The sequence below is a fragment of the Fundulus heteroclitus genome, unplaced genomic scaffold, assembly GCF_011125445.2.
Source record: "Fundulus heteroclitus isolate FHET01 unplaced genomic scaffold, MU-UCD_Fhet_4.1 scaffold_36, whole genome shotgun sequence".
Lineage (NCBI taxonomy): Eukaryota > Metazoa > Chordata > Actinopteri > Cyprinodontiformes > Fundulidae > Fundulus > Fundulus heteroclitus.
The window spans coordinates 437371-463603 of record NW_023396770.1 but is presented as its reverse complement, the minus strand read 5'-3'; the positions used below and the strand labels follow the sequence as shown (position 1 = coordinate 463603).

General features: G+C 46.4%; 1 protein-coding gene across 8 annotated transcripts in view; it reads right to left on the bottom strand.

Moving 5' to 3' along the window:
* Positions 1 to 24731, bottom strand: part of col12a1b (collagen, type XII, alpha 1b) — a 100280-nt gene extending 75549 nt beyond the window's left edge. For 5 of the 8 annotated variants that reach the window (XM_036130584.1, XM_036130586.1, XM_036130587.1 and 2 more), the window contains exons 1-11: positions 24552 to 24729; positions 23610 to 23730; positions 19049 to 19165; positions 17036 to 17179; positions 15250 to 15309; positions 13610 to 13873; positions 12867 to 13031; positions 11574 to 11747; positions 9234 to 9524; positions 8507 to 9109; positions 5376 to 5654 (exon numbers count right to left, since the gene is read on the bottom strand). In XM_036130584.1, coding sequence (XP_035986477.1) covers positions 5376 to 5654; positions 8507 to 9109; positions 9234 to 9524; positions 11574 to 11747; positions 12867 to 13031; positions 13610 to 13873; positions 15250 to 15309; positions 17036 to 17179; positions 19049 to 19165; positions 23610 to 23694 — 2182 coding nt within the window. In that variant the 5' untranslated portion in view covers positions 23695 to 23730; positions 24552 to 24729. Of the gene's footprint in view, positions 1 to 5375; positions 5655 to 8506; positions 9110 to 9233; positions 9525 to 11573; positions 11748 to 12866; positions 13032 to 13609; positions 13874 to 15249; positions 15310 to 17035; positions 17180 to 19048; positions 19166 to 23609; positions 23731 to 24551 lie in introns of all 8 variants that reach the window. The other 3 variants (XM_036130588.1, XM_036130589.1, XM_036130592.1) reach the window with 1 other exon arrangement.
* Between the last annotated feature and the right edge of the window lie 1502 nt (positions 24732 to 26233).

Genomic DNA, 26233 nt, shown 5'->3' with positions numbered 1-26233 from the left:
TTAGTTCCACTGTTGCAGCAAAGAACACGTTTTGTAGAAGGAAATTTGAAAAAAACATGCAATCCAGAAATTAAACTTTGCAAAACTTCTTAATAAAAAAGGGTTTGAGAGTAATTTTGCTGTTTTCTCAGATTTTATTTCTTAAAAAAAGATGTAGGAGCTGCGATGTTTTCAGCTCTACAGACGACGTTCTCCTGACTTCTGGGGGCGGGCTCTCCTCTGGACCAAAGACACGTTTCTATTGGTCAGGACCAAAGAAACGTTCTCCTTCCAGCAGGAGAACCAGCCTGAACCTGCAGCCAGAGGTATTATGGGATGGTCCAGACCAGAGCAGATTCAGGGGTTAGAACGGCCTAGTCAAAGTCCAGACCAGCTGAGAATGTGAGGCAGGAACACTGATGCTCCCACAGGACGGAACGGGCTCCAATAAAACACTGAAGTCTGGGTTTGGACCGGGATAACATGTGGACCAAGGGGTTTCTGTAGCAGCTGGAACCAGAAGCAGGTTTTGTGTCTGGTTCTGATGTCAGCAGGAGACATCCTGACCCGGCACAGCAGGAGGGAGTCTTTGGGTTTTCTGGATCCAAGACCAGGATTAAAGGGGAGGAGGAAAATGTTCTGGAAAGTTCCTCTGAAGCTATTTCTTCATCCCTCCTCGGAAACTATTGAGCAGAACGTCATAATTTCACAGAACCTCAGACACCGTCTGACTCTGAGCGTCACACTGGACCCGTCCCAGAATCAGGCGGTCCTGGACCGTCAGAGTTTCCGAGACGGTCCGATACGAGCGCTGAGCTGAGAAGCGGTGAGCGGCTCCTGGCTGCCTTTTCCAGCTCCAGACCCACGGCTTCCTCCTCAGTGACAGCTCCCAGGCCAGAACACTGAGCTCACCGGGTTTCTATGGGTCCACCAGAACCAGAACCAGAACCTCCTGCCAGCTGCCTCTGATGTGGCCCACATCCAGGCCCCCCCACACCAGCACAGCCAGCAGGGCGGCGCTGTAGAGCCCAGACAGCCGGCGAGGTTCTGGACGATGGAGGAACCTGGAGGTCCAGACCAAACCAACAGAGCCAGAGAGACGGAGCTGCAGATGAGGAGGAGCCCAGCAGGAATGTGGGAGGAAGAGGAGGAAAGGTCGACCCAGGAATGAGTCTCTCCTCCAGCCCCCCCGCCGGGCCGCATTCCTGCCGGGTCTCGCTGTTTCTCCCGTGTCACGCCAAGGAGACGCCGTCACGGCCATCAGCGGGTCCTCCGCCGCCGCTCCATGCTGTTTGATGGGACCTACTGAGCACGCTCAGTTTCAGCACCTTGACAGGTATGATCCATGTTCCACCTTGAACCTCTGCCCCGGTAACCTGAGCCTCAGCTGGATGTAATGATGCCCCCCCCCTGAAGCCTGGGGGCCTCTGCAGAGGGGCCCCTCCTGGCTGTTTGCTCTGCAGAAAGCAGCTCTGGCTCCGTCCTGATTTAGGACTTGGTCGTCTGCCAGAGTTTCACTCAGAGCAATTAGGATCAAACCTGGAGCGTTAGCCGAGCTTCTCAGGCCATAAAGCTGCTCAGCAGTCTGAGCTACCTATAAACCTGACTGACTCATTTAATGACTCATTTAATGACTCATTTAATGACTCATTTAATGACTCATATTTATCTGACATGTCCACGTTAAATGTTTGCGCACATTTAAATAAATGCTGATAAGATTGTCCTGTCAACAAGCGGTTCTGACTGATTTAGCTTGTTTCTCTGGGTTTTCTAACCCGCCTTCCAGCAGCAGAACCCAGCTCCAGTTGGACCTCCAGAACTCAGACGCCTTTCCATCAGAACCGCCATCCACAGCTGAACCGGGTCACAGGAAGGTCACAGGAATCATTCTGATCCCTTTTAGTTTTCCTCACAGTTTGAGGAGTTTTTACATCAGAATGTTCCTCCTAGAGTGTGAAGATGGTTCTGACCCGGTGAAATATTCAGAACCTTTTGGGTTTAAACTGTTTCTCCATCGTATTTCTGTCTCCTTCCAGGACTTCCTGTTTTCTGTCCAATCAGAGCCCAGAGTGCAGAACCCACCCACAGCAGATTTCACCTCTGGATGGTTCTGGTGAAATATTCAGAACCTTTTGGGTTTAAACATCCTTCAGAACCTTGTTTTGTGTTGTCTCATTTTCATGTCTGAGTGAGTTCTGAATGAATTCAGCGTGTTTTCTCCACATGAGCATGAAGCTCCCATTGATAAAGTCATTCTGAGATTGAAGCGAATCGACAGTAAACCTGCTGAAAGTGAAGGAATGTGTTTTACAGAAAGGAGATCCAGATGCAAACCGTCTGCAGAGTAAAGAACCTTGGAGGGAGCAGGAAGCTGAGCCTCGCTCCGGTTCTGGAAGAGTATTTATGAGAGGCTGGCTGCAGGACTTTATTACATCAGCAGCAGAAAATGAAGCTTCTGTAGATGAGCCCTGAGAAAAAAAGCTTTTCAGTGAATTAGAGCGGAACCTTTCCCTGTTAATCATCGGCTGTGTCCTTGACTGGGAGGGGGGGGGGGGGGGGGTGTCTCAGGAATCTTTGACGCATAAAACCCGACTCCCAGTTGCTCCTGTGGACCGGCCCGCTGTTTATACTGGGCACCAACCAGGCTGTGGATTACTGGAAGTGAATTATGTTAAAATAATTCCTTGTTAAAAAAGAAAAGTTAAATAAATCAGTGAGTCATGTGGTTTTACGGCCTGCTGTTAACGCTTACTGCTGGTGATTACAGCCTCATTGTTTAGAAGGGCTGCAGGTCGGTTCCAGCGACAGACGCCTGGCCCCCAAACGCAAACTTTATTTTATTTAGGAGGCAGGAGCCAGAGGAAAACTGGAATAAACAGGTTAACATGCATCATGCCCCATTATCAGAGTCTGTGGAGAACACTTTAAGTCCTGAGGCACGGCAGCGTGATGCATGGCGGTAAACCCGTCCACGGGTCCACAGCGCTGGCCCAAACTCATCAGCCCCCCCGAGAGGCGGCTGCAGGCCAGAGAGCTGCAGGCTGGACCAGCCAGAGGCGTCTGACAGCAGGAGAAGCTGCAGCAGCGGCGCAGAGGAACGCTGCAGCTGTCTGGACCCTAAGCTCTGGGAGCCGTGAGTGTGGGGGGGGTGACGTCTGGACTCTAACCTCTGGAGCTCGCAGGGCGGCTCCCTAAAGGAGAGCGGGGGGGTGATGTCTGGACGTCAGCGTTTATCACCTCTGAGAACATGGTGACCCGCCTGCATCTGCAGCGTCTCCTCTGTCCTGACGTTCCTTCCCCTATAAGGAGGGCCGGTGCGGCACGGAGCGCCGTGGGTGGCAGCGTGGACGGGTCAGAACCGCTGCCCCTCCCAGGAGGACAGGAAAAGGGCAGGAGATGAATGGATGTGAGCTTAAAGGCTAACATCCTTCAGCCTGGGAGCTTTTACAGCTTTAAAGATTAAAAGAAGAGGTTGGTTTTTACTGCCTCCTAACAGAGAGGATCACAGGATGTCTGCAGACACCTGCGGATCAGAACCAGAGACTGGGCTCTTAGTAAACCATGATTCCACTCCTGGAACCAAACTAGTGGTGGAAAAGCACAGAACGAGGCACAGAACGTCTGAGCCTGTCAAACAGTTTACTGCGTAGCCGGCAGAACCTTTAAAGAGTCCCAGAAAACCCAAAGTTTCCAGTTGGACGTGCCTCAGTGACTCATTTCTGGAAGCCGTCCTGTACACAGAGCAGAACCGACCCGCCTGAGGCTCCGCTGCTGACTTAAAGCAGTCTGCTGACTGTTTGCTCTGTTGGACCAGAGCGAGGAGAACATGTGGACCTGGCGGCACATCCAGAACATCACTCCATCACTGCAGCTTCAGGCTGTGCAGTGGCCTAGTCAAAGTCCTGATTGCAGCGCTGCAGCATGATGTTAGTGATGGAAAACCCTCCAATGTGATTCTTTTTTTTTTTTTTTTTACCATATATTTGATTAAAACCTGACTGGGATGTTACTTTTGTTGACTGAAATATTTTTTCCATCATTGGATAAATGAGCCAAGACACTTGTATTTATAAAGCACTTTAGAAACAACAGGCACTGAGCAATTTGCTGAACATAAAGAATGAAGTAAAATAAATGGATGAACCTTAAAGGAGAAATATCCTGCAAAATCCACTTTCTTAGCCTGGCCTTAAGTACATTTTGTTTTGTACTCGTAGTCTCTAAGAATGCAGAAAAGTTTAATTTAGTCTCTCCAGGTGCTGCGTAGATATCTTTGTATCCTGCTTGGGCCATATTTTTTGGAATGATAACGTCACAATATTTGCTACAGAACTTCCGGCTAATCAATTTTGCAAATCCACTATTTTTATTTTCCTGCTGTGATTATGTAGTCCAGACTGAAGGATTCCAATGCTACAAGTGGATAAGTGAAAATGTTTGGTTGTTGGGTGTTTTAACCCACACTAATTACACCGTCTCCAGACCAACAAAATAAGACATCTTACATCAAACTTTATTGTTTTTGTTCAATTGTGAATAGCAAGTATGAATATTCTTTTGTGGGTGTTAAATATGTGTTTCAAATGCATGGGTGCTATAGTAAAAACTATGTGCTACATTGTAATTATGCTATGTCAGGATTTTATTGTCCATTAATAACTACAAATAGACTGCAGCTAGGTTAACTAGACAATTGACAAATACAACACCATTACATTGTCTAAATGCCTTTTGAAAAATGTTTGTTGTTACTATCGCTGATAATTCAGTGTACTTACTGAAATATCCAGCTGATAGGCCAACCTGGCAACCCTTAAGGCCGTGCAGAATTACGATGACAGCTCTCCAGCTGAACTTTTGTTTCTTAAAAGAAAAATGACTACGACAAGCTTTGCTCTGTCATTATTGATGTGCAAAATCTTTAGGTTTTTGCTGGATTTGAGAAAGAATTATCATTCTTTGTGGCAAGTTTGTCATTAATAAAGTTATCGCAGCCTATGTAACTGCAAACACTTTCTGTGTCTACCATGGCATACTCTGGCATCTTTGTGGATAATCAATAGTCTGCGTCTTCCTCCGGCTTGAACTGAACCCTGAGTCTCGGGAATTCCACCGAGTGCCAGCGTGTTTTTAAGTGATTTTTTTTTTTCTCTCCAATGTGATTTAACTGAAGCGGTTCAGCCAAGCAGGTCAAACTCCTCCACCGTGATGCCAAACAGAGTTATTGGGGGGGGGGGGGCTTTTAATCCATGAAATCAGGCTGAACTGCTTCACGTATTTAATCAGGTTTTCTTTGATATCAGCATCATTTTGATGATCTGGAACATTTCTGTGGGACAGCAGAAGCCTGGGGGGGGGGGGCGGGGGGGGAACAGGTGAGTGGGGGTGCGTACCTTCCACAGTGGTCTCGTAGCCGGTCACAGGGAGGCTGTCTCCCTTGGCGTACTGGGCGGACACCTTGACCTCGTAGCGGGTCAAAGGTCGGAGGTGGGGCAGCAGGGCGGTGCGGCTGCTCCCGGGAACAGACATGGACACGTAATGTCCGTCTGCGTCCTCCTCCGGCTTGAACTGGACCATGAAGAACTCCACGTCGTCGGCGTCCATCTCCCAGGAGGCCCGCAAGCTTCTGGAGCCGACGTCGGAGAAGGTCAGCGCTCCGGGCTGGGTCAGTTCTGGAGAGATGAAGCATGGAGACGTTTTCAGGGATTAAAGGTTCGCTCACTTCAGGCTCCCTCATCAAACCTCTGGACGTTTAAACTACGCCGCTTCCAGCGCTGATCGGCCCAAACCCCCCGCAGCCTCACGGCCTAAAGCCCTCCTGTTCCAGATTAGAGAGTAAAGACAGATTTCCCTCCATTAAGATCTGACCGTGACGGCTGCAGTTCACCTCTGTCCTCCTCCTCAGGACAGTGAACATGGCAGCCGTCACCTTCACCTTTCATCTGCCTCACTAATGGCTGCTGCTTTCCTCACAACTGCTGGGAGACAAGAACAAATCATGCAAGCAGGAGCTGAGAGACTAAAAAGCTTCCAGGCCTGTGCTGACGAGGTAGAGGAGGTAAAGACCTGCGTCTGGGTTAATGAAGATGGAGAAGCTGTCAGCCGGGGCAGCGCCTGAGGGCGGCGGCGGTGAACGCCCCTCTGTGAGAGGCTCAGCTGACATGCAGCCGTTCTTATATAAGGATTATATAATCAGAGTCACATTTAACTCTGGCCGACCTGGAAGATGTTTCTGAGCCGTCTAAACGGGCCGGCCGTGTGTCTGACGGCGTCTGATGATCCCAGAACAAAGATGGCGTCTGATGATCCCAGAACAAAGATGGCGTCTGATGATCCCAGAACAAAGATGGCGTCTGATGATCCCAGAACAAAGATGGCGTCTCAGAGTCACGTTAATGCTCAGCAGAACGTGACTCTGACGTTCTGACACAGCCGAGCGTCTGATGGCCGACCTGAGCCAGCTGCAAACCCAGAAAACAACTATTTGACCCATTTTTACTGTTTCCACATGCAGGAGCCTCCACATCAAACGGAGGACATGTGTTTTACACATTCAGAGGCTTTAGCTGCAAGAGGAGCCAACATGAAAGAGCCGCGGGGCCACTGGCCATCTGAACTTTGAAGCTTGGTAGAGTTACCGCCGTTTATTGCAGGAATTAATTGTTTAGGCTGTCGGGATCACTTCAAATGCTCTAAAACAATATTAAATGCACATGTGCACAAGTGACTGAATTAAGTTATTTCCAATCAGTACGTAGAAAACATCACCACAAAGATTAAAACTGAAGAAAACCATTAAAGATGAAACACACATGGACTTAAAGACAAACAGCAGAGAAAACTGAACATTAACAGCCCGGATTGTCCTGAAGTTCATTTCTTTTTATCACTCAGCTAAATTAAAATGATTAAACGCTGTTATTGATGGCAGCTTGTGCTTCATCGCTGATCTTTGTGTGTTTGCATGTAAAGCCAACAGATCTTCTCATCAGAAACGGATCAACCAAAGTTAAAGTTCTGCTTCTTCATCTGAGAAAAACTAGAATTTTATCTGAAAGCAAAGAAAGAAACGTTGATCAAATCTTTCCTGCAGATGGAAATTCAACGGTTTCATGGTTATAACCACTACGTCCAACCAAGTCTTAAATTGCAGTGATGATCCTGCATGATTAGTATGCAGAGATAGGTCTCCTCTGATTGGCTGCGTCAGGCATAACCAGCGTCTACAGCTGATCCTAACGTAACGCGTATCTCATTAGGCTTTTAAACGTGAGCAGATAAAATCAGATATGGGGTTCCTCTAGGCTCCGCCCATAGAAACAATAATTATGTTCAGGTGGACCAGACCTGCAGACCAGCATTAGGAGCATTTTTATCCTAATGTTGGTTTTGGAGGAGAAGCCCTGCTTGCCCTCTACGCTGCAGATCATCCAGCTCTAAAATGTGTTTCTTCCACAACGTGCAACACATTCAAAGGGTTGGAGCCTAGACAGCAAGTATTAACTAAATAAACGAGCAAAAAAAACAAAATAATGTTGCAGAATAAAAGCTTTGGGTGCTAAAACATCTGATCTGCAGAGAAAATGATCTGCCTTCATGTTTTCTTTATTCAACACTGGTTCAGATAAAATAGGCAGAATACTAAAATCTTTTCTCTCCTCGGTGCTTGGTAGGATTTTTCTGAAACAATTGAACTTTTTTGATGAAATTTATGGGACTGCTGTAAATATTAGTTTTTCCTGTGGGTGCCTGATTAGTACCTGGTTTGTGTAAGCGGGTCCAGACCTGTAAAAACCTCCACTACACTGAGATCGCCTGTTATTCTGACATCATTTCACACAATCCTTCCTGATTAACGGAGCAGGAGGCTAAATAGTTCTGGGCGTTATCGGGTTAAAGTGTTGGAAAGAGGTCTGCTATGACTGGAGTATCCTAAACGTAAAGTTCTGGCCTCTTTGACCCGCATTCCTCAACACGGCTAATAAACAGCCACTCATAACCCAGGAACACATGGAGATGTTTTTACTTTGCACGCTCCACTTCTAAAACTCCAGAAAAACAGATGTTGAGACGGTTACACATCTGTTTCCACCTCAGAATAACATCAGCCTCAGGTGGACGTGTGGATCTATAACCATCAGTTTGGATGTTTTTAACGTCCACCTCCATGTAAATACCTCTGAGTATATGAGCAACAGACTGAAGATGGGACCAGGATGTGAGGAGGAGCTAACTCTGTGTGACAGCAGCTCAGGTGTGATTAATATTAACCCAGAGGAACCCAACAACAACTAAATGATCCTATAAGACAGAGCAGAGACAGAAGAACCTTCATCCTCAGTCAGCCCGGTTCTTCTGAGGGTTAAACTGGCCTCTGTGGCTCCATAAAACATGTAAATGATCCTATAATTTTAATAAATGAACTCTTGCTGCGGTTTAATTCTCTTTTTGAAGGCATGGTGACAGGACTCAGAAAGACTGAATGGATGCAGCAGAGACTGATCTGCAGAGAGCAGAAACTCACGCCTCTGGTAGATGCTGCGCAGCTCCTGCTCGATCCTCAGGCAGATGGCCTGCGTCAGCTCCTTGGAGATCCTCTGGAAGGCATCAAAGTCCTCCACGGTGTAGACGTGAGTCTCAGCAGGCGCGTTGGCGATAGCTTCAAGCTCGCTCCGCACGGCCTCTTTAACGCCCACGGCGAAGATCTCCACGTCGGCGTTCCTCAGCCTGGCGGCCGAATCCTTGAAGGCGTCGGACGACTTGCCGTCCGTGATGAGGATGGTGACACGAGGAACGTTGGCTCGCGCTCCTCTGTTGGTCTTGAAGATCTTCTCCCTGACGTAGGCCATGGCCTTTCCGGTGTTGGTGGAGCCACCGCGGTACGGGAAAGACCTGACGGCCTCCACCACGGCCTGCACGTCTTGGTGGGTGTTCAGGTAGAACTCTGTGAACGCGTCTCTGCTGTACTGCACTAAGCCAATCTGGACCTTGTCTGGTCCCACGTCAAAGGTCTTCACCAGAACTTCAAGGAAAGCTTTTACTTTTTCAAAGTTTTTGACGCCGATGCTGTAGGATCCATCGACCAGGAGCACCACATCCGCCTGCACGTCCATGCCGAGAGAGCATTCTGGATGGAAAACACACGACAAGCTTATTTCTTTACATCTGGTGGAAAAAACCTTCTTCTCTTCACATGTTTGCAGCTTTTGCTAATTGTTGGTCTGGAAGAGTCTTGATGTTCTTGTCCTCACCCAGTGAGACTTTCAGGGGCTCTGTCCTCTGCATGACCGTCACGGCCTCGCTGGACATCAGCTCCTTCATGGCGAAGACGTTGACTTGGTACTGTACGTCAGGAGAAAGGTCTCTGACCACCACCGACGTCTGGGTCGCCGCCACATAAAGGTCCTGCTGCTTGCTGCCGGCCAGCATGGGAATCATCTGGACCCTGTAGCCTGAAATGTCTCCAGGAGATGCATCCCAGGTGACCCTCATGGACTTAGAGGCCACCTCCAGGACTCTGAGGTTGGAGGCTGGATCCACGGCTGCAAAGACAAAGAACCAGAGCAAATAGTTCACCGACAGGACAACGTTCTGCTGCTGTGTTTCAGACTGCAGAGAACCTCGTTATTAGAACATCACCACGAGAAACTTTGTCCTTCTTCAACAAAAGAACATTTGAGACCCACTGGACTAAACTAAGCTAATGAACAAAGCCAGAACCGCCATGGCAGCAGGTATCATCTGCTGCAGAACCCTCCTGATGCGTTTGACCGTGGTCTCCTCTGAACTTCTGGAGCTTTCATCCAGTTACAGGCAGTCAGCAGCCGATCCTGTAAGTCCAGGAAGTTCAGACCGGGTCAGGAACCGGGTCAGGAACCGGGTCAGACCGGGTCAGGAACCGGGTCAGGAACTGGGTCAGACCGGGTCAGGAACCGGGTCAGAGACCGGGTCAGGAACCGGGTCAGGAACCGGGTCAGGAACCGGCTCAGGAACTGGGTCAGACCGGGTCAGGAACCGGGTCAGGAACCGGGTCAGGAACCGGGTCAGACCGGGTCAGGAACCGGGTCAGGAACTGGGTCAGACCGGGTCAGGAACCGGGTCAGAGACCGGGTCAGGAACCGGGTCAGGAACCGGGTCAGGAACCGGCTCAGGAACTGGGTCAGACCGGGTCAGGAACCGGGTCAGGAACCGGGTCAGGAACCGGGTCAGGAACTGGGTCAGACCGGGTCAGAGACCGGGTCATGAACCGGGTCAGGAACCAGGTCAGGAACCGGGTCAGGAACCTCCACCACCATCTGCCTTCAGTTCAGCCACGTTTACAGCCACAGCAGCAACATATCATGGTTTACTTCTATGAAACCTACTATGGGACATTTGTTTAGATTTTTACTTTTATCAACAACTATTTTCATTTAGTTTTTCAATTTATTACATTTTCTGCAATGCAACATTTACTTTGCGTCATAAAAGCACATAATTAAAATGTTGTCAATTTGACAAAAAATATTACTTAATAAAAATGAATAATCCTTTCATTATTATAGTTTGTGGAAATATTACACAGACTGCAAGAAAAGGGTTCCAGATCCATTTCTAAGGCTTTGGACTTCAGGGAGAACCATGATCCAGAACATGGAACAGTGAAGAACCTTCTCAGGAGAGGCCGACCCACCAGAACTACTGCAAGAACTCATCAACGATGAAGGTTTAGGAGTGGCCTAGTCAAAGTCCTTCCTCCCTGAATGAATGACATCATCATTTAAAAACAGCTTCTTGTATTTGCTCATGTTCTCTTTGCATTTAAAGTTTTTGATGCTCTGAAACATTCAAGTGGGAAAAAAGCTAAAACAGAAGAACTCTCTGGGGGGGGGGGGGGGGAATACTTTTTACAGCTCTCTGCTGGAGTTTATAAGCCAGAATAATTAACCAGAAAACATCGGCTTGTTAATGTAAATTTGTTAGAACTTTATTCAACACTCCTGTTGAAATCTATGTATCAAAGCAGATTAATGACCATTTTAACCCAAATAAACATTAAATTTGTTTATTTGGGTTAAAAATATTTTCTGCCAGATATATTTTTGTTAATGCTGATGTAGTTTTACTCCAAGTTGCCTTTCTGTGAGAAGCTCAGGCGTACTTTATGTCCCCCCCCCCCCCCCCCCCCCCCCCCCCCACAGGAAGGCATCATGGGAACCAGAGAATCGGTGTTTTTCCCTCCCAGCTGCTCTGTTATGGCTGATTAGAGCCATAAATCTGTAAATTATAGGGAAAGGAGTCCTTTAGAAGGGCAACTATGCAAACATGGACAGAAACAAAGAGGCTTTTTGTTCCTGTGATGAAGAACAGAGAAGAAATGTGATCTGAAATAAAACGCAACATGCTGAGGGAGCGTGAACATGAAGGAGGAGGTAATCTGGTGCCATTAAAGTGATCTCATGATGACAGCACAGCAATGAAAGTGTGGTTTCTCCACAGAAAGGAGCATCTTCTGTCTGGACCACAGCAGCTGTTTAAAGAGGACAATGATCCAGAACCAGTGTTCTCCTCCTCTGGGTGTCAGCATAAAGCTTTAGAACAACCAAGCTCACCTTCTTCTCCGCTGACCAGCGAGCTGAGCTGCTCCTCCACGCTGGAGCAGATCCGCGTGACCAGATCTCTCTGCACGCCGCTGATGGCGTCAAAGCCGGCCACGCTGTAGACGTGCTGATTGGACGGCGCCGAGGCCATGACCTCCATCTCCGCCTGATCAGCGAGGCCCACACCTGGAGGGAAAGGAGAAGCTCTCATCAGCGTCTGTCTGCCAAACGCTGCCACCATCATTCAGGGCCCTCCTAGTGAAGCAGGATTCAGCGTTAGCTCCAGGTCTGTAAAAAGTGACGCCTTTTTCCACGTTTGCTGACTGAACAGAGTTTGTTCCAGTCTGGCAGGAAAGTCTGACAATAAGAGCGGTGGAAACGGAGCTGGTTGGAGTTTAACGGTCCTATAATGCTCTGTAACACCCTGACATTGTTAAACAAGCTGCAGCCTCTTGGTTTATTTCAAGTTCAGCTCATAAACTGGAAATCTGAGGCGTTGCTTCAGCGACGGACCCAGAAACCAGAGCAGCGTCTGCAGCGCTCGGTGGCTGTGTTTGTCGTGTATTTAGGTGCCGCCTCTCCGCCGGCCTGTCCCAGCACGGCCGCTGTTCTTCAGACGGTGAGGAAACCTCAGCGCTCTGCTTCAGCCAGACGTTAGCGGGTAAAGAGCGGAGCCGCCGGCTCAGAGCTGCTGCTCCTCCACATCGACAGGACTCAGCTGGTTCCTCTGGTCAGGATGGACTTCCTGGTTCCCACTGGGCCTGATCCAGAACTCAGAGGAGGAACCACATGGAGGGAACCCTGAATGAGCCAACCTGTTCTCAGAGAGGCGGTCAACAGCTTTCTGTTTGTTCTCGGCCTTATTAACAATTCACCAACCTGTGGAAACTGAACTCATAAATTCACTTATTTTACACCACAGCGCATGGAAAGTTTGACTGCAGCTCTAATTTATCACGAGAGCTGGAAACAAAGTCTGGATTTATTGGATGTTATCAGCTTCTCTTCCAGAACCTGGAGAAATATTTGCTGTAATATCTCATAAAGCATTTTTCCATCAGCAGCTTCCAGACGATGAGCTGGTATAATTAATCCAGATGTCCTGGTTTAAGCCCTAGCAACAGCCACTTTTATTCCTCTGTCTGCGTTTGTGGAAACTTTGAGGGACTCCAGAATGTAAACACACGCTGCCTCTGATGCTCATGGACGCTCCGTCACATTTCCACAGGTGGCTCTGAAACAAAGAGCTGTCTACGCCGCTGAACGCCGTGGATGTGGAACATTACGGCTGGCGCTGCTGCTCACCGATGACGAAGATCTCCACGCCTCTGCTCCTGAGCTGCTGGGCATATCGCTCCACGGGGTCGTCTGATTGGCTGTCTGTGATGACCACCAGCACTTTGGGGAAGCCTCTCCTGGACCCGGCCGCCTCGGTCAGGCTGTTTGTCAGGAGGTGCTTCAGAGCGTCGCCTGAAACAACCAGACGAGTTAATCAAGGTAGAAAATGCAACTAAACTACATTTTTCACATCGAATGCAGGAAACCAAGGAACCAAAGAGCAATCATAGAGGTAGCTGTTAGTTTATCCAAGGCACAAACCCAGTCAGTTCTATAATCTCTGCTCTGCTCATACATAAACATGCCATAAATAAAATCAACATTTATAACGTTTGGTTTCCAGTCCATCACAGGACTCAAGTGGAAAATAATGCATTTAACAGCACAGGGGAACATAAACCCGTATGCCAATGGTTTTATTTTTATTCCTGCCCCCAGGAACTCCTTCAGAACTGCAGGAATGGTTCAGGGCTGAGGCGACCGCCTCCTGCAGACAGAATGCAGAGACAGTAACCAGAGCAGAGACCAGGAGGATTTAGAAGAATGGAAAACTAGTTATTTAACAATTATTTGCTTTTGTTTCATAGTTTGGATTCACAAAGTATCTAAGATGTAGTAATTAGAATAAGAAAAGGCCGTTGACTGTCTAAGGCGTGTCCAACGTTTCTTCCAGGTGTCTGTGGGTTTCTCAGGATGTCTCCCAGCCTCACCTGTCCTGCTGTTGCCTCCTCTGTGGGGCAGCGCTGCGATGGCCTTCATCAGAGCGGGTCGGCTCAGGTGTCTGTTCAGGTTGAACTCGGTTCGAGGACTGTCGCCGTACTGGACCACGCCCACACGCGTTCTCTCCTGGCCGATCTGGAAGGCTCCGGCTGTGGCAGCGATGAAGCTGCGGATGTACTTAAAGTTTGGCCTGCCAACGCTGGAGGAACCATCAACCAGAAAAAGCACGTCGGCAACAGCAGTGGCTGGGCACCCTGGGAGGAAATAATCAGATTTCTCTGCTGATCAACGTGTTTTCTTCTTATTAAACTCTGTTATATAAGAGCAGTATTACAACAAAAACCTGTAGTTATGTTTATTGGCTTCTCGTTTTTTCCCTTTAATTGGATTACAGACTGTTTACTATTAGGACACTTAGAGTGAAAATGCATTAAACACAATGATTCAGCAGCTGTGAGCCACTAATGACAATTTAAAAATCAGACAAGGAGCTTTGTGAGAAGGAGAATCTACAGCAGAGAGGAAATGTGCGATAAACTGCTTTTCCTGAACCAGTTGTGTGTTTCAGGCTAATCAGCAGGACTTGGCTCACACTGGACATTACGTCACACTGTTGTAGGTAAAGGCAATTAAACATCTGCCCTGCCTAAGTTTCCCTCTGACTTTCCTCTAGTGAGAAGAAGAAAATATCAGTCCAGGTTTGTCATCGTCCACAGAGGCAGCACCAGCAGAGCTTTTAGAAACCAGCATCTGTAATGGTTTCCATCAGGCTCCACGGCTGGGCTTAAACAGCCTCAGTCACAACCTATGGCCCCAGCACTGGGCGCCTGCAACTCTGCAACTTTCTGCCAAAAACTGGCAGAAAACGATCCCTTATGACTGAGAACATTTGGGTTTTATTGGGTCCATTGCTGATAATTACAGTACATTGGGTCCAGTTTGTTGGGGAGTACTTTTTACTAACATCATTCTGAAGATAACGTTAAAATTTAAACCGTTTACTTTTGCTGGTTCATCGTACAGCTACGTAAACTGAGGATTGAAGAGTAAAATGACATCAAATTTCTTTTACATTAAACATTATAAAGGCTGTAACATTATTACATTAGTGGAAGCTGAGTTTGTTAAGCTAAAGCAGTACAACAGCATCACTTAGCCTGCGCGTACCTTTCAGACGGCTAGCTTAGCAACAAAACTCTGATAACAAGCTAGTTAGAGCAACCCTAACCCTTTAGTTTGCTAAAAGTTAATGCTTCTCTTTCATTTAAATGTCTCTAATGGTTAGTGAAGTGATACAGCTAAACCAGTACAAGAGTTTTATTTTCAGCTAAACTCAAAGAAGTCTGAGTTAGCTGTTAGCTGCTAACAGTATCCACATTTCAGCTAGCATTGTTAAATGTTCAAAATAACTTTATTCTAATAGTTAGTTAAGCTAGCCAGCTAAACTAGTCCAACAGTAAAACTTAGGAATTTAGATAACTTCACAAACTGCTGACCTGGTGGTGAAATAATCGAGAGTCATCCAAGCTAATGGCTAGCTGGCTAACTAGCTTAAGCTACATTATAGCTAAAGTGTGTCTGTTGTAACAAATGAAGTTTTCCTGTTTATGAGAAGCTGATCAGGACTTACTGACTGATTCTGGGGAAACGGGTTTCTTGGGCCCTCCTCTGGAGCTACTGCTCGACTCAACTGGAAGAGAGAGGTTAAACATGGAGGTAAGAACATTCAGATCATCTGCTGTTTTTAAACCTTCCACAGGAACGTCTTCTGGAACCATGTTTAAAACAACCTCCTGGAGGTCTTTGGCCGTCACAGAGCTTTAAAATCTTAACATTTCCTCTTTTATAAAACATTTATTTCCCCATGGAAGCGTCTCAAGCTGGAAATTTACGGCACCGTGTTTCAGCAGCAAACCACTGGAGAACAGAAAGGAACCTGGGACTTCTCCAGAGACATTAACTATGTGCTGCAATGCTTCACATAGACGGTGTAAAATCAACACAATAATAACACCTTTTAAAGCACAGAGAGGAAATATGGTCAGTTGGTGAGAAAATGCAGCATGAACGCATCTAGTCAGATACGATTACAGGAACCTTACCAGATTTCTGCTTCACTTCAACACAAATCCTGGATTCATCATCCTAAACTGGTTCACCATACCATTATACATACCATATCTTTATTTATAAAGGGTTTAAAAACAGCCAACAGCTGAAACAGAGTGCTGTGCATTGCTACAAACTAAAACACACCCATTAAAAAATAAAATAAAAAGATAATGCATAAAAACACTTAAAAGAAATGTTAAAACCAATTTAAAACGAAAACTAAGCCTCACTAGTGGTAAAAGCCAAAGAATAATAGTGGGTTTTAAAGGTGGGCAGAGAAGGAGCCTCTCTGATGTTTAGGGGCCGTTATGCCATAATTAAGGACCAACAATAGAAAAAAGCATAAAGCATAAAAGCATAGATCAACGTTTCAAGGAGTTGTCTTGACAGAAATAATTTTAATTTTGCCAGCTGCCTTAAATGATAAAAACATAATCTAACAACTGATCTGATCTGACCCCCTAACCTAAAACCCAAATCAGTGACTCCTGGTTTAAAATCTGCTGTCAGGGGTCCCAGATGAACAGTACCAGGGTCACAGGAGCGACTGGGTCCAAACAATATTACCTCAGTTTCCTTATTGTTAAAATTTAAAAAGTTCAGGGCCAGCCAAGCTTTAATGTCTTCCAGACAGTCGAGCAGGGCTGCACTGAGAAGCCGTCGCCCTGCTTCAGGGGCATTTAGAGCTGATAGTCATCAGCGTAGAAATGGAAAGGAACTCCATATCTCCTGAGGATGGAGCCTAAAGGCAATAAGTCTGAAGAAAAGAGCTTGATTCTGATAAACCAGGATGAAAACCAACTTTCCTGACTCTTCAGAAGCTGCATCGAGCTTCTAACATTGTTTTCCAGAAATGTAGATACCTTTTGTTGCTGTTTTGAATCAGATCTTATGTTTATATCTATGTTCAGATCAAAATGTTCTCCAGGCTTCTTTCAGTCCTAAAACCATATTTAAGCATTACACTTTTATGGCTTTTAGTAAGAATGATTGACAATATTGCATGATAGCTATTAAATAAAGAGTTCACAGTTTCCAGATGTGGAAGAATAAATTAAATCTATCACTTTTTTAACGGGTTGTTTATGGGTTTATAAATGAACCTAAAATCTGGTTGTCAGTTGGTACCAGCATCATGAATGAGGCCTCAGCTTTTAACGCATGTCACAGAACATCTAAACCAAATCTAAAGAACCATGAAGCTGTTATCTCCGCTGGTGCTGCTGGTCTGTTAGAGCTGAGGAGCTTCCAGCTGCAGAGGCGCTCGGCTGGAGGCCGTCCAGCTCTCCGTTCAGGGGACTCACTTGTGATCTGGCCAGAGATGGGCAGACTCTCCTCGGATCCTGCATACGCCACTATCGTGACCTCATAATCCACATCTGGACTCAGGTCGGAGATGGAGGTCTTAGTCGCAGACGCAGGCAGAGAAATGATTTTCTCCTGTTCCCCTGCAAGAATGTAGAAAGTCAGAAGGAAGCCATTAGGAAACTATGACATGACTTCATCTCTCCAAGAGTCAAATCTGACTCCAAGCGCTGACCTGCAGCACTGGAAGAGCTGAGGAAACAACAGCTTTATGAAAACTTTCCACATTAAAGCTCAGCACATGCTTTAACTCCTTAATACTCTCAACACGGGCATTAAACGGTTGGTCACTGCGGCAGAAAAACATCTCCTGGTCTGAGGTACAACAAGGAAAAGGGAAGAATCCTGGATTAGAAAGCGTGTATCCAGCTGCACGTTAGTGGAGGAATGATGAGAAATGTTGTTTTTCCGCTGTTTGGGGCTTAGGTTTCTTCTTTTCTTGTCCGTCCAGAACTTTTTCTTCACTTCTGCAACAGTCCTCTTGGAGTTCATGTTTGCCCTGAAAGCTCTCCACACGCCACTAAAACGGTGGATCTTTTAAAAACACAAATCCCTTGTAGAAAAGTATTGACACCCACGGCTACATTCTTCATGGAAGCAGCTTCAGCAGCTCCAGTCTCTGCAGGCTGGCTCACTGCAAAAAGGGACTAAAAGTAGGTAAAATCTTCATCAAATGAATGTATTTGTCCTTTAGCAGGTAAATAAGATGATCTGCCAATGGATTTTTACCCCTAAATGGGATAATTAGACATATTCATTTGAAATAAGATGATGAAGATGAGTTGTTCTTATTTTAAGAGCAAAAATCTTCCATTGGCAGATTTTCCTGCTCAAGTCAAGGACAAATACACTCATTGATGAAAGTTTTACTTAATTTTAGTTCTTTTTTTGCAGTGGTCACTTTGTTTTAAGGTATTTTCTCCCATTCTTCTCTGCAGATCTTCTCAGGCTCAGACCGCCTGATTGGCAGCGATAGCAGACTGACAATTTTAAGATCTTCCTAGAAAAGTTCATTTTAATGCAAGTCCAGGTTCTGGCTGACCCAGTCCAGAACATCCGCGGTCTGACCCTGAACCAGTTGTCGTCAGGTCTGTGCTTCAACACTGCAAAAATAGACTTAAAATTAAGAATGTTTTTATTGAAATTAATGTATTTTTCCTTGATTTAAGCAGGTAAATAGGATTATTTGCCAATGGAATAAGATTTTTGCACTTAAAATAGGAACAATTCATCTCAATCATCTTATTTCAAGTGCAATATATCTAATTATCTTATTTTAGGGGTAAAAATACTCATTCCACTGGCAAATAATCTTATTTACCTGCTCAAATCAAGGGCAAATACATTAATTTCAAGAAAATTTTACTAATTTTTAGTTCTCTTTTTGCAGTGAAGACAGAGGTGCTGGAAGATGAATGGTTGCTTTAGTCTGAGGTCCAGACCCTCCAGGAGGAGCTTCTCACCGTAGTTGTCCAGGTCCTACTGCAGCACTGCAAAAACAGAACTAAAAATACTCTAAATAATGAGTGTATTTGTACTTTATTTGAGCAGGTAAATAAGAAAATCTGCCAATGGAATAACATTTTTGCACTTAAAATGGGAAGAACTCGTCTCCATCAACTCATTTTAAGTGCAGAATATCTAATTATCTTACTTTAGGGGTAAAATTACTCTTTCCATTGGCAGATAATCTTATTTACCTGCTCGAGTCCAGGACAAATACGCTTATTACTTATTTTTAGTTCTGTTTTTGCAGTGAGAACAGCCTGCACACAGCATAATGCTGCCACCACCATGCCTTACACACGTTGCTAGCTAGTTGATGTTCAGGTCAAAACGTTCAGTTTCCATCAGAGAATTATGTGGCCACGCTGTGTTAGCATCGCTAAGCTCATGTGAAGAAGCAGACGAAGAACCTGCATGGAAAGAAGGGGGTGAGGACGAGCTCCCACCTGAGGCTGCGGTCACTTGTATCCTGTAGCCCTGGATCCTGCTCTGTGACCGGCTCCAGGTCATCTGCACCGTGTTTTCATCTAGAATCTTAAACCTTAACCCGGACGGGGCGTCCACTGTGGAGACAGAAGGTGGAGGCGGTCAGGTGTGTGCGCTCACACACGCAGGTATTCTGCTGCTGAAGCTTTAGCCAACGGTCAACACTTCCAGCAGGAAGTCAGAGCAGCTGACTGTTGGAGGAGCGGAGGAACGAGCAGACACCACAGACAGGACGACAGAACCCAGAGATGTTCCGCTTCCGAGGAACATCCCAGGTAACAGGTGGGAACACTGGGAAGGTTCTGGGTCCACTGCGGCCCAAAACCCGCCTGGCTTACGCTAAAAGGACGGCGCCGTCAGAGCGGCCCGGCAGCTTTATACGATGATTTCAGGTTTTTAGGGTCAACAGCTTCATTCTGAGGGAAAATTATCAGGAAATCTTTTAAAAACTAATTTCTTCTGTTTCACTGAAGCTGAAACAGTTGTATATATATATATATATATGTATATATATATATGTATGATTAAATGCAGCCCGTCCTGTTACTGATCTAATTATGATCTAAATGGAGAGTTCCCCCGACCCGACTGCTCTGGACTCTTTAACCTGTAGAACCCGTCATGTTTCAGTAAAACTGCTCTAACTCACAGTTTCTGTCTGGTCCATCAGATCAGAGCGTCTGAAGAAATGTCAGATTTTATTTTCACGTCTATGAAGGAAATGTAACGACCTTCATTATAAATAAAGCAGGAGATATATACGTATAAATACTGCGTATACATTAATACGCAGTATTAATAAGCAGTATCACTCTCACTTGAGAACAACTCCACCTTTGGAAATAAGTCTGAATAGTTCTGCTGGGGTTCTGGTTCTGCTCTGAGACTCTGTGAGGGGAAAATGATCTGTGACTGCAGGTTATCTGCATAAATCAAGGGCGTTTATGGGAGATGATGTTAAATCCTGGTACGGTCGTGTTGCATTGATCACAATCTGGAGATTGTCCTGAACGTCGTTCCTTAAATCCTGAACCTAAGCATCGGTTCTCTGAGAACGTTTTCATGATCTTTAATCTTCTGATTGATTTTAATCCTTTAGCAACACACAAAGGACTTAAAGCAGCTAACTTTAGCTCATCATTTCTGTCAACACTTAAGTGCCAGGAATCTATTCACTACAGTATCTAAAGACACTTGATCCTTCAGGAATATAAATGCTTACATTTAATTGCTTATGGCATCTTTTAGCTTCCATTGGCAGGAGGTTTTCTCCACATGCACATCAGGGATGTAAACCATCTGATTCATCGGGAGTCGCGCTGCCTGGAACGGCCACCAGGGGGCAGACAAGCTGCCCGCACGATCAGGCAGTAACCGAAGCATCCAACAGTGAAACAGTGAGGGCAGATCAGCAGGTACAGACTCTGCTGTGACGCTGCATTAGAAGGAGTAGTCTGTGCTTCCTGTTGCATGCTGGGTAATGAGTCATTTATTCTGTCTGCTGAGTCCATGAGGCGTCCCGTGTGTCACTGTTCCACTGTCAGATGCTTGGGTCAGCGCCTGATGGCCTGGTGACGCAGTCAGAGCTTCTCCATCCCTGGTCTGCATGTGGTCCAGGTAACATCTGAATGGGACCGTTCCCTCAGGAACCGGTCTACGTTCTCCTCCCTGTTACGGAACCATGGACCGACGCCCAGCAGGCCGTCCATGACCTCAATCCAACCCGCCGTGTTGAATTGACGACACAAACAGTTCAGGCTTGATTATACAATGGACGGCTGGTCGGACCGGCGCTTCCATCGTCTCCATTGCAAACCTCCTAAAAGAGCACGCCGCGTCCAGCCGGACCCGGGTGCGTCTTTTCTGCTCTCGCTTCTGCTCAGTCTAATCCGCAGGTTCTTAAACTGTTCCTCCACAAACGTTCTACCACCAACAGACAGCCACCAGCCACTCTGCCAGGTCCACCTGTCACACACCTGCTTCCTTCAGAACTTCCACAGGTCCAACAGAACCAGTCCTCGGGGTTTGGTCCATACTGACATGACGGCATCACTACAGTTGCTGCAGGTGAGCTGAAGGTCCAGGATGAGAACCTCCTGTTCCACCTCATCCTAAAGGTTCTCTGTGGGATAAAGTTCTGGTGGCTGTGGACCTTGACCCAGAACCCAGTGAGATGATCTGAGCTTTGTGACCATGCTGCAGGAGGCAGCCACCAGAACACGGCTCCACACTCAGGTAGGTTCTGGTGCTCCAATGATGCCCGGCTGGTACCGATGGGTTGGTACCATGGTACCGATGGGTTGGTACCATGGTACCGATGGGTTGGTACCATGGTACCGGCAGCACCAACCTGAACCACTGACACAGAGCAGGATGGATCCTGATTAAGTTCTGACCCGACCGGCTGAATGCTGCAGCTGATGAAGCAGGGAGCATGCGTGCTGTTCTGGTCCGGTTCTGGTCACATTCCTGGTCTTAGCTGCCAGGAGTGGTACCAGGCGTGGTCTTCTGCAGCTGGAGAACATCTGCTTCATGGTTCCAGGTGTTGTAGCTTCAGAGATGGTGTTCTGCTGAGCTCGGTTGGACCCAGCGGTTCTTGAAGCTTCCTTTCTACCTTCAGGAACCCGTTTCTCCCCGGACCTCCACGGTTCTGCTCAATGCTTGTTTTCTCTCTTTCAGACGTTCTCTGGAACCAGATGGTTCTGTGTGAAGGTCCCAGTAGACCAGCAGGTTCTGAAACTCCCAGACCAGCCCGTCTGGTACCGACACCTCTCTGCTTCCTTCTCCACGCTGGAGCTCAGTTTGGACCTCTGGTGGTCTGCGTCCTGCCTGGAAGGATAGACGGGCTGCTGCGCTCTGATTGGCTGATGGACCAGGTGAGCAGGTGAGCCTAATAAAGTGGCTGGTGGATGTTGGCACTGATTCTGTTGTGAACTGAGTAAAAACTAGTTTAAGAACCAGAGTTCACCTGCAGAGGAACCAGCGGGACGGCAGGACTGGGACGGACGGACGATCATGCAGGTGTACACGGAAAGTTGTTCAGAACAACTTGGAGCAACGAGCAGAAGGTCTCCGTGTACACAGAGGACCACAGGTCACCATGTGAATATTTCACCGTGATGTTCTTCAGGTTGGGGCGTGCAGAACCGAACTACTGAAGCCTAACTGGCTGAAGAAGACCATGAAGGTCCGTTTGATCTGAACTAAACATCTAAACATCTAAAGACGAGATTCTGTCCAGGATTACTAATCTGGTTCTATCTAAGCATCAAAACATGCTTCCCTAAGCAGGAATAATGGTTCTGAAGATGTTCTTTAACTGGATAAAACCAACAAAACGCTGTGAAGTAAGCTTTAGCTCGGCTCTAGCAGCTTCCCTGGTCTCTGATGAGAAGATCTGATCTGGTTGTGTCTGCAGGCCTGAGCTGGATGAAGGTCTCATGGTAGAAGATCTAAGCATGTTCTCCTCCTAGCTACAGAGCAGAGGTGAGGCTAAGCTTGGAACCGCCAACCAGTCAGAGGGTTTGTGAAGAGCATCATGGTAAAATATTGCCGTGAAGCCGAGACTGTGGGCCCGCAGGCCGAGTCAAGGCTTGACCGGGAAGATCAGAGGACATCAGAGATGGAGGAGCCACCAACCTGGTGAGTCCGTCCAACGGCTGCTGCTGCTGCATCTGCTTCCAAACGGCTCTACGCGTCCAGAAACCGCCGGAAAATCCACCTTCACATCCGGCCCAAACCTTTTTATTGGCCTTTTCTGCTCCTGTGTTCTGGACTCTACGCCATACTCACCATGCCAGGCTGCGTGTGTGGGGGGGGGGGGGCACTAATGACAGGGAGGTGGTCCCAGGAGGTCAGAACCTCTCCTGGAAGCAGAAAAGTCTTTTCTGCGCCTCCGTCTCCTTATTTCAGTGTTTCTGCTCTGGAAAAGCTCATATTTTGTCTTTTTCCGTTCAGTCAGCAGGACCGACGCTGGGAGGAACCTTGGCCACGTAAATCCAAGAGGTCCCTTTTCCCCTGACTTCTGAAACTGGAGAAATTTGCACTAAAAAGTATCTTGAGCTAGATTTGAGCAAGAGCGCCTCCTGCTGTAAAACGAATTAACTCCATCTGACCAATAATAGGACAGAAAAATATAATCAGCGTTTCTGTCATTTAGCAGCTTTGAAATACAAGTAAATTCTATGTAGTTGATTTTTTTCCCCCTAATTTGTGGTTTAAATTATATGTTTATGAGTCACAAACGTCACTGCGCTGAAGTTGAAGACATGATTTAGAGGCAACATCTGGTCTGAAAGCGCCTCCATCCATAAATCAGAGTCAGATTTCACAACATTTTTCAAATTCCTGCAAAAAGAAACAAACTGAGGCTGCAGGGAGAAGATGGTTCAACAAATCAAGTGACAAACACGCATTTTCTTTCTCAAAGTTTATTCAGACTTTACTGTTGGAGGCAGAGAGAAGGTGAGAGGAGCTGGAAATCAGAGGTGAGGAGGAGGAGAGGAGGAGCAGAAGCTTTACCTTGGTCCTGGGCCTGGGAGGAGGACAGCAGCAGCAGCAGCAGGGCCAGGCGGGCCGCAGCTGCCAGAGACAGCCTGCTCTTCATCTTCAACTCCTCTGCCTCAGCTGTGCAGGCGAAGAGCTGCGAGAAGAAGCGGCAGGAGAAGCAGGAAGGTTAGAGGATCAGTCCTGCAGCGGCGGCTTCCCCAGAGGAAAACTCACAGCTCAGCAAAGACTCCCAGAAAACAGCGACTCAAACATTTAAGCTTCCAACAAGCCCTGCTTCCCCATAAAATACACATTTTAAATGTTTAATTAATATTTAACTCCACAAAACACACATTTTAATGTTTAATTAACATTTAACTCCACAAAACACACATTTTAAGTGTTTAATTAACATTTAACTCCACAAAACACACATTTTAAATGTTTAATTAACATTTAACTCCATAAAACACACATTTAAATGTTTAATTAATATATAACTCCACAAAACACACATTTTAAATGTTTAATTAACATTTAACTCCACAAAACACACATTTTAAATGTTTAATTCGTATTTAACTACAAAAAGCTCACTCAACTATTTATCATCTCCAAACATTTCTATTAAACTCAATGAGCGAATAGTCGCACAAACACGGAGCCTTTCTCTCTTTCTTCGATTAAACTTACTTCTGTTCTGTGGTTCCGATCCGCTGACGGTTCGTTTGCAGAACCATCAGTCATGAAACTAGTTTAACTTCTGCTGAATGAGATAAATTCCCTCTTAATGAAATGGTGGAGATAGTTTGGCACCGTGCGCAATTACGCACGGCAGGAGCCAAGAAATTATCCATAAAGAAGCAAAATGAATAAAACAGAATTTAAAATCGTCTACAAAGGTCGGAAACGCGACGTTAAAATAAACTTTCATTCATTTGGATTAAAAATGTTAAAGTATAAAAGCAGACTGACCTGTGCAGGAAAAGCTGGGATTTGTTCTGGAAAACGAGAATTAAACAGTTAACGCGCCTGTAGCAGCCAGGCCAGCGTGAGGTGGTCCGGTGCTGGAGTCCAGGATCTCCGTGGGTTCTCTGGGTTCCCGACGCGTCTGCGAGTCTCCTTCCAAGTGGGAAGAGTTTCCACAGACTCTGCTACTTAACAGGGGGGCTGCTCCCAGCTCTCCCAGCTCTTACGACACGCAGCCGGGCCAGAAAGTGGTGCGTAACCTCTGAGAGAGGGCTGGCAGACTCACGGAAACTTTTCCATAGTTTTCTGCATTCCTTTCCGCTGATGGAGGATCTGTGCGCCCCGGCTGCAGATGGAGACAGCGGCGCAACACGGCATGTCGGGAAGGGGGTCAGGAAAACTGTCTGAGGGGTTTATTCCCGCTTGGTTCCGGGAATCATTGGAAAATATTCCTCAGTGCACCAAACCAAAGCCTGACTCAATCTTTTTTCCACTTTTAACGCATCATTGTGGGTTTGGGGGCAACGTCTGGAGATTCTGGGGCGGAATGCCTGAGAAAGCGGCCCTGATGACGCCTGTGTCCATGTTCCTAAACATGTTGCTGTCAGAATGCTTACAGGTGTTATAATGTATCATCAGGTGTTATTAACGCGTAGAAGCGCGTCAGACTGAAGCAGCTGGGAGCTCCTGGCCTGTGAAGGCCTCATGATGTGCAGCATGTAATCTCACAGAGGAACAGAACCACGGAACCGCTCCTCAGTCCTGAAGCCCAGCACGTAGAGGTGAGAGCAGCTTGGAAACGGCTGAAAACGTAGACATCAGCTGTTCTGAATCAGCTGTTATGTAAGTTTGATCAGATTCAGCAGAATATTTTCAAAGGAATGATGTAATTATTGCTGCCTAACCACACTTTGACATTTTAATTACACCCTAAAAACCTCCGTCTGACGCCAGAATAAAAGCAGCGCGGCCTCTGGCTCCCCCTGGTGGCGGCCTGCCGGATGTTCTGGATGGCTCTTCACCTGGATGACGACATGCAGGTGTCCTGCTCTGATTGGTCCTAAAGTTCACTCTGATTCTGAGGATCCGATGTTTCGCGCTCTTCCGGTGAGGAACGACATGAGAAACAAGCAGAAAGAGCAACTATCCTAGGCCTTAGAAATAAAGCTGATTAATTCTAAATACTCAGTAAAAGAAGTTTTATTACAGCTGATTCATGTAGCACCTTCACCAAAGAAGAGCCCCAAAAATTATAAAAAGTAAAACAATTAAAAATAAACAAATTATACTAATTAAAATCTAATACAGAATAATTTAGTAAATATTTAAGTTCCTGTCCTTTGATGGAGTGACTTCCTGATTGGTCAACCTGCGGACCAATCAGCTCAGCTAGAACAGTATTAGCCCCGCCCACTGACGGTGCTGCGACAAAAATATAAATAGTGGATTAGATCTAATGTGTGATAATTTCAGCCTTTAATCAATGAATTCCACATTTAATGGCATATTTGAGAAAATCTTGCATCATTAAAATAATGATAGATGTTTGCATTTCCCATCTTTATGCACATCATTTACATTTAAAGGGTTTTAGTGCAGCAAACCGTCCTCTCTGGACCAGAACCTGTGTGTGTGTGTGTGTGGGGGGGGGGGGTGTTCAGGTAAAGAAGAAGCAGGAGCAGCGTTGG